This window comes from Priapulus caudatus, unplaced genomic scaffold (genome assembly GCF_000485595.1).
Source record: "Priapulus caudatus unplaced genomic scaffold, Priapulus_caudatus-5.0.1 Scaffold478, whole genome shotgun sequence".
Classification (NCBI taxonomy): Eukaryota; Metazoa; Priapulida; class Priapulimorpha; order Priapulimorphida; family Priapulidae; genus Priapulus; species Priapulus caudatus.
Window position 1 is genome coordinate 23,805 of NW_014577539.1, and position 8,209 is coordinate 32,013.

An 8,209-nucleotide genomic window follows, 5' to 3' on the forward strand; every position below is an offset into this window, starting at 1 on the left:
ATAGTGTATAATATCTAGTATTATACACTGCTGATTATAATTCGTGCAGGTGCTCAAGGCGGACGTACGCACCAGCTTGCCCCTCTACACCCCCCCCCCCCTCTCCTCTGCTGCTCGCTTTCCCGACACGGCGCCGTCACGGTTGCTAGCTCCCCCTAGCAGTGTGTCTGCTTAGTGGAGCGATGCTAGCTGTAACCACACGCATGCTCGGCTAGGCATGTCACCACCGCTGACCCCGTGCTCTGGAAACAAACAACCTGGCGTTACGTGTATATAGTGGCATCGTTGTAACCCTGTAAGCATTCTCCCGGCACCGACCGCCGTTGTTGTGTCACTGTGTCTCCGAACGACTATATGCACGCCTATTCCCCATTGGCGTTGCGATGTGCTAGCGTTGTGTCGCGCTATCTGTTGCTGCGGTAACAACCGTGTCAAAATCTATACAGTTGGCATGTGAGATCGAACCTGTAAGCGACAAGCTGCTGCCCGCTGTGCGTGTGTTTGTGTTTGCTCTCTGATGCCTAGGGCTCATGACGTACGTACGGCGATAGACTTACCTGCGAGCATACCTGGCGTGGCTATATACCTGTGGCTATAATAATCCTATATACACATACCTGACATGCGTCGCAGAACTGGGGCGGAATAGTGATGACAGCGGTAAGATATCATTTAACTTAATCTTCTGACTGTGCCTTGGTTGTGGAACAGAGAGATAGCACTATATATATAGAGAGATTGGCCGAGAAAGAAAGAGAAAGAGTGTACGTGTGAGAGAGCGCGGAAGAGAGCAAGGGAGCAAGCACTACGGAAGGAGCTCCCAAACTACCATTGATCTAGAGAGAGAGGGGGTCAAAGAAGAGATAGAATATATGCGTGAGAAGCGGAAGCGAGAATGGTATAGAGCGAGGGGAGGAAGCGGGAATGCGAGAGAGAAGGGGAGAGAGAGCACGGGAGCAGGGGGGGATAGGAAGAGGGAACAAGAGCGGGAGAAAGAGAATGGAGTGAGAGAGCGGGAGAGCAAAGGAGGGGGAGGGAGAGAGGGATCGAGGAGGGGGAGGGAGAGAGGGAGGAGTGCATGGAGCGGAAGACCGAATGCGCGAGAGAGAGGGAGTTAGTCTTTAATGCGCGTACGGCACGCACAGGAAATTCCCGATCACGCATTCGAGCCCCCACCCCCTTCCCTTAGCATGTGTGATTAATTTTAGAAATTAAGAAATTATACATGTTTGTAAAATTCCGCATTACAGATATATCAGGCTATATATCTGTCAAATCCAATATATGTCGACGATAGCACTACACACACGCACACGGACACGCACGCGCACACACACACACACACACACACACACACACACACACACACACACACACACACACACACACACACACACACACACACACACACACACACACACACATATATATAATATCAGGAGCGTATAATGACAAATATACAGGAGCGTATAATGTCATTATACGCTCCTGATAATATATATATATATACATATTATATTATACATTCCTGATCTACTGCTAGGTCGATGCTAGCGAGAGCACATACAGCATGATTCATTCACACTTGCGTATTTTTGTTGTGCAGGTGTGACTACCCACCATCAGCAGGTGCACACGCACTCGAGTGCGAATAGACGCAGCGCAGCTCAGCGATACCTCGCCCACGACGCAGCTGTGCCGCTGATCGTCTATGCATAACCGTTTCCTGGCGTTCAAGCGAGACCCAGCATTACAGCTACTGCGACTTTTCACCGAAAGAGCCCCAATTTAGGTGTATTATCCGCGACAGGTCGCGGTGGCGCGTACCAGCGAGAGAAAAGCAAATTCGCTTGTGAGAAGACTCCATTGTAGACGGCAGTTCATGCGCGCACACACGGAGAGAGACACAAACACTCGCGCTCACACAGAGATCGAATCTCGAGTGGCTCGACCCGTGCGTCTATAGGTACAAACTACGAGGTTCTCAGTGGGTTTTACTTTGTTCCGCACGCGCGGTGACGTGCCTAGCATGGCGGACTCCCAAGTCACGATCGACGCCGCATCGCGTGGTTCCGCTGGCAATGAGAAGAAAGACAATTCGCCGCTAAAACTATTAAAGAAGCTTGCATTGAAAGAGAAGGAGACGAGCAAGAAGACAGTGCCCGACGAGGAGAACGCTGTTGTCGTGAAAAAACCAACGCGTCCGCTCCCGCCGGAAGTGATGGTCGACTCACTTCCGCAGCTTTTCCACGTTCGCTATCTCGGCTGGCGACCGACGCAGGGACTATGGGGCGTCGGCCACACACGCAAACCTGTCGACGAACTCATCGACGCTACGCGCAAACACAAGGAGGGCGATACGCTACCCGAACTCCAGCTGCACGTCTCGGATAAGGGCGTGCACTCGACGGAGGTCCCCGAAAACAGGAACAAAAACTTCGCGAGCGGCCTCCGTTGCATCGACTCGATATCGTACGGTGTGCAGGATGTCCGATACACGCGCGTGTTCGCCATGATCGTAGTGCGGACTGACAGCGGCACGGAGCCGAAGTTTGAGTGTCACGCGTACGTGTGTTCGAGTCGAGCCAGTGCTCGTCGCCTGGCCTTCTCTCTGGCGTTGGCGTTCAAGGAGTTCGGCAAACAGTGCGCTAGTAAGAAGTCCAGTAGAGTTACGAAGAAGTTTGCCATCGATCTGCGCTCTCCGGAGGAGATTGAGAACGATATGGCGGCCAATCAAGAGCTGGATTCAGAAGCTTGATGTATAGCTCTGTGATATGCTGCCAACATTATTTAAGAAATAACATTAAAAATGATTAATCTTCCTATATGTATGAGCTCCCGGGTGAATATGAAGTACATTCGTATTTAGCAGGATATATTCAAGAGCGTATAAAGAAGGATATCTATCCTTCTTTATCTGCTCTTGATATATTCTAATAAATGTACACTTTTTACACCCTCACAAGCAAATCCTATTTTGTATAATAATTAAGCGCTATCGCCAATAGGTATTGATTCATTTATATTGCACGCAATAGTGTTTTGTGTACTGCATGGGTGTGTTCTAATTCAAATATGAAAGCGAGTGAAAAGGGTATGTGGAACATAATGCTTCATTCTTAACGGTAATCGCTATGAGGGAACGTGAGATGGGTCATGAATCAAAGAAGGTTGATCCAAAGAAAGGTATGATTCAAAGAAGGTTGTTTGATTACAAACCTCGGTGATGTCATTTGTAATTAATCTACTGTTACGAGTCGTTATTCGTTTCAGGCATGCTCGTGCAGCATATAGTTTAGAACTTTCCTTTGATCCTGCCGATTACATTTACTGTAAACATTTTATTATGTAAGCGTACATAATGTTATTAGAGCTCTGTTCACTAATTCGCAGTGATACAATGTAAAACTTTCAACATAATAATTACGCGTATGGACAAACCCGAATTCAAATGCCTAATGTCTAATTTAACCATAGCTATATAATATAATGAGAGAGAGAGAGAGAGAGGAGAGAGAGAGAGAAAGAGAGAGGAGAGAGAGAGAGAGAGAGAGAGAGAGAGAGAAAGAGAGAGAGAAAGAGAGAGAGAGAGAGAGAGAGAGAGAGAGAGAGAGAAAGAGAGAGAGAGAGAGAGAGGAGAGAGAGAGAGAGAGAGAGAGAGAGAAGAGAGAGAGAGAGAGAGAGAGAGAGAGAGACAGCCCCATGTGCTTGTTATCCTTGCGTTATACTTGGCATATATGGTGCATTCGGCTTCATTCTAATCTTGTGAATCCTACGAAATAATCCAAGTTGCAAGGTCTGTATCTAGTTATCTGTGTCTTACATGAGGCTCCCCGATGACGTCTATTTAACTCCGGTTTCTTATAGGCGAGCGAGTAAGTTGTATATCATATGCCATGCGACCAAACCGTATATATGTGACGTGACAAGTCTTGAAGTGAGTATCACTTACGTCCTGCATCAGTCAAGCTATATGTAATTTGTTATTTAAGGTTTAATTGTATGCATAATTGAAGCATATATGAACTGATAGACTACTCATTATACTTGTATTGTATATGTTACAATCAGGAGTCTATCAATACAATTTAATACAAAATACCTGTTACAATGAGATATAAAGAGTTCAAACATAAAAAATAAAGTTGATGAAATACATATGTACGCCTGTAAATTTACAGCCTTTATGTGGGCATTTTAATTAAATGTCATTTTAGACCACTAATTATTATTTTAGCGATGTCGTCTTCCTACATATTCTGCCAATGACATATATCGCCCTATGGTTCTATATATTGTACGTATGTTGCGTATATCGTATAAGTGCGTAGATAACGTGCATTATAATATAACATGATTGAAATAGCATGCACGCAATATTTATCAACATCGATGTATAGACATGTGGAAATTTTATTGCGTATCGTCATAAATATGTACACTACACAATGCTGTTTTGATTACAATGTTGAAACTCGTGTATGCATTATGTTCTTAGGTGTATAGTCTATATTATACACTCCTGATATGTTCGCACATACTAACACATATAGGCACTACTAGCACATAAATGTGATGAATCGTCATTTAACGCCCATTCTCCGCCGCACAGTTTATAACGAGGATCCTTCATAAATTACATATCATCAAGATATATATGAGCAGCATCTAAATCAGCTTTTGGTATATATGCTCTGGCACTATTATATACTATAAAGAGGTCATCGCGGTCGTACGGCGGTAACAGGTGTAGCCGTCCCCTAGCTGGTATAGTGGGTTTAATTTGAATCACCGGATGTGCTTTGCGCAGTGTCAATATGGCGGTGTGTGTAAGCCAGGTAACCCAGGTAAACCCGGTAAGCTTAATAACAAGCCAGGTCAGATGCAGCTGGCGGAATAACAAAGTCGACCATGCATCCCTCGTCGTGATCTCTAGGGGGGGGGGAATCGAGTAACCCCGAGACTTTCGAGAAATTTGTAGGTCACGAACTTCTGCTGCCCCCGCCAAGGAAGTTGTTCAGGTTACGGACCTATTATTCCAGCGTGATTAATGATTATGATTATGATTATGATTATGCGCATAATTATGAGACGCCCAATCTTCCCGAATTCTCATATATTGTAGCATATCGTTTGATCTGCGATAGGGCAGGCCAGCTTCAGCCAAATATTTTATTTCATTGAAATCAATCATGTAGGGCCTATACATAAGATGCAGAGAACGCGTATTTTAATAAAAAAATATTCCAATGTCGCACATTGATAATTATAAGAGCGCCAGTTCTCCCTGAATTTTCGTATCGATAATTTTTCGATTATAAATTTCCCGTAGGGAGTTTATAAGGTATACGAACTTCCCTAATTTTTCCGCCTGCTGTACCGTGACATGGTTCATTGTTATTAGGAGTCGCAGCTAGGTCGCCAAACGGTTATCCGGGAGGGAGAGGGTCGAGAAAATTAATGTTTGCGCTGAGCAAAGATTTTTTAGTCTCCGGCAACAGTCATGTTATACACGCTCTTGACTGCATACTGTAATTTTAAGAGTACATACCCAACAGTAGCTTGCAATGAAAATTTTCTGCCTGACTAAATCTCCCATTACTGATTAGTCGTACCAACTTTTCCTGCAGCGTAGTGAGAGATATGCGCGCGCTTTCCCAGTATCTGCTATATTAAATAGTATTGGGTTGAAATTATACTTCAAAGAGCCATACCCATATCGTCGCCGCAGCTTGACATGTAAAAATGCATCCACAAGTCTCACTTTAATGATTCTTAGTGAAAAATATCATGAATAACCATCCGTGAAACCATCGAGCGTGCAATTCACTAAGAAATGCTCAGGCTATGGCCCCTGCGGTTTATATTGGCCTTGCGTTTCTAAACTCAGTATGCAGAGGGCCCTGGTAACATAGTATTAATTTTATTCAAGCATTTGCTAGGTAAACATTTTTATACGGAGGTGTATACACACATTTCGTCACTGCTTTGAGTGTAACGTCGAATAGTTATATTCAATTTGGAAATTTTGGTGATGGGTTTTAAATAACTGTGTTTGTGTGGATCCCCCATCTACCTTAATTCGCTTAAGGGATGTCTCGTCAGTCGACCCTCGTCCGGCGATTCCTGGGTCGCAAATACTAGTATAGTATTAGTAATATATAGTAGTAATGCGTGGAAAGCCTAAGAACGTAGCATTGTTCGTACAGCTCGTGCGTGAGGTAGTAATTGCAGCTTGCTGTTTGTTTGCCTTCCGTGTACACACAGCAGGCGTTTCTTTGTTCAGTCGAGGCTTTACTCCGTTTACATCTAATAGGCTCGCTTACTGTGATTCTCCTATACATTATGCTACCCCTATAAAAAAGATCTAGTCTGCCTCGTCCTAGCCTGCCCTAGTTACATATACGGTCATAACCTAGCCTGCCCACATATATATAACCGTTCGGACATTCTCATAGCTTCTGCTAAATATTAATTTGTTTTTCGTTGTTTCATTTAATACCGATTTAATTTTTAAAGTCGCGGAATTTGGAGTTCCATTGAGTCGCGAAAAGTTCATGAGTATTCTGTGCATGTGCTCCGAGTCCAAGAGTGTGGATTAATTGTGCACTTTGGAGTTATTGCGTTAGAAAATAATAACTAAAATACTTATTAAATTGACACACAACAAAATTTCGCGTTTAAACTCTCCCGTATGAGCCAAAAAATCAACAGGCCGGTATACGGTCTTCATGCAAGGATTACGTGTACATATTACTTGCGCTTTAGCATTCTCATGATACTATATAGCTCTCAGGTCTGCACCACTGATCTCTATAATATAATCGATTAATATAATAAGATTATATTATAGAGATCAGTGGTCTGCACGCTCAAAAGTTTTAAAGCACTTTACCTCGCGACAAGTTTTTTTCATTTGTTTACTTAATTTATTACCAAAACTGGTATTTGTGATAAGTCGTTTTGGTGACGGGTTTTGTTGCCTCGAATGCAAGAAACTATGTTGTTTAATAGAATACTCTTGACATTTTTCTAGGCGACCTTTTCCAAACTCCCCTAACAAAGAGACATATGCACGGTCAATAGCTTGAAAGCAGTAATTAGTTGACCTAGTGACACCTAGGTTAATTCATCTGTCAACGAACATGCATGAAATAAAAAGTAGGTGCTATGTTGATATATTTATATTAGTATTATTATATTAGTGCCTAGAAGGCAATAAATTATGTCATTAAATATTATTTCTCTACAAAAATTATCCGAGGGAGCATATACACCCCACCACCAATGACCATAAAGTCATGGAGAGTGTCATCGCTTTATGGTCGTCGCACCCAATGACGAAGCTAAGTGGGTCGTTGGTAAAATACAGGTGAGAATCTCTTGCATAGTTGGAGATTATGCCGTTTTCGGTGGAGAGGTGGCAGCACCGGCTCACCGTATCACGCGCGCCACGTAGTGGGGGAATCTAGAACTATGAATAGAAATAACATTCACAGTTTACCTGCTGGTACAGGAATCGCGTATTATGTTTAGTTTAGATTATTTTGCCAAATGGACATATTCTCAGTTATAGAGCCAACCGTTTTTTGCGGTGTTATTGATAGGTGGAAAGCTCGAAGGTGGGACCCAACAGCATTAGCGTCCATGCTACGCGAAAAGCATTTCAGAGTTCGTATTGGGATGAGAGATCATAGGCACCGAGGTAATAATGCGTGATGACTGGTGGGCCAAGGTATAACACTAACACTAATAGTAATAAGTAATATTACCAGTGCTACCGGCCCAAGGTCAAGGATATAAGAGCTGTCCACATTTGCACATTTGCACATTTCACACATTTGCGGAAACGAATTGTGGTCAGCGCTTATTGTTGTTGTTATTCGTTTATCCTCCTGCTTCACGAGGTCATGGTCACAATGTATACCCTCTTTGTATCCATGATGAACCATTGCTACCGGCAGTGGCGCTGAGAGGGTCTATGTCCCCCTGGGTACGGTCCGGTATACCGGAACACCCTGGTACTATCTAATATGCTGGACCGTACCTCGCCTACTCCACTAACAAGTCCAGATGAGACGGGATACTAGAGAAGCGTTGCCGAAAGGAGATGTTGATCCCAATTGCGCTGAAGCGCAGATCTTTCGCGCAGTTCCGCGGCAAGGCGCACGCGACCGCGGGAACGTCCTACGACAGTATGCAGCGCTGG

At 43.8% G+C, this 8,209-nt stretch overlaps 2 protein-coding genes across 4 annotated transcripts in view; both read left to right on the top strand.

Annotated features, from left to right (window-relative positions):
- Positions 1–220: 220 nt before the first annotated feature.
- On the top strand, positions 221–3,327 carry LOC106810851. The gene is made up of 2 exons (XM_014814322.1): positions 221–660; positions 1,607–3,327. Exon 2 carries the CDS (start codon positions 2,030–2,032, stop codon positions 2,756–2,758), a length of 729 nt encoding a protein of 242 aa, XP_014669808.1. The 5' UTR covers positions 221–660; positions 1,607–2,029; the 3' UTR covers positions 2,759–3,327.
- Positions 3,328–6,729: 3,402 nt separating this feature from the next.
- Positions 6,730–8,209, top strand: part of LOC106810849 (HSPB1-associated protein 1-like) — a 6,398-nt gene continuing 4,918 nt past the window's right edge. For 2 of the 3 annotated variants that reach the window (XM_014814315.1, XM_014814318.1), the window contains exon 1: positions 7,372–7,705. In XM_014814315.1, the coding sequence (XP_014669801.1) occupies positions 7,555–7,705 (151 nt within the window). In that variant the 5' untranslated portion in view covers positions 7,372–7,554. Of the gene's footprint in view, positions 6,747–7,036; positions 7,162–7,371; positions 7,706–8,209 lie in introns of those variants that run through there. The other variant, XM_014814316.1, reaches the window with a different exon arrangement.

Excerpts from the sequence above, each read along its gene's own strand:
- LOC106810851 (XM_014814322.1), top strand. The coding sequence starts at position 2,030 with ATGGCGGACTCCCAAGTCACGATCGACGCCGCATCGCGTGGTTCCGCT.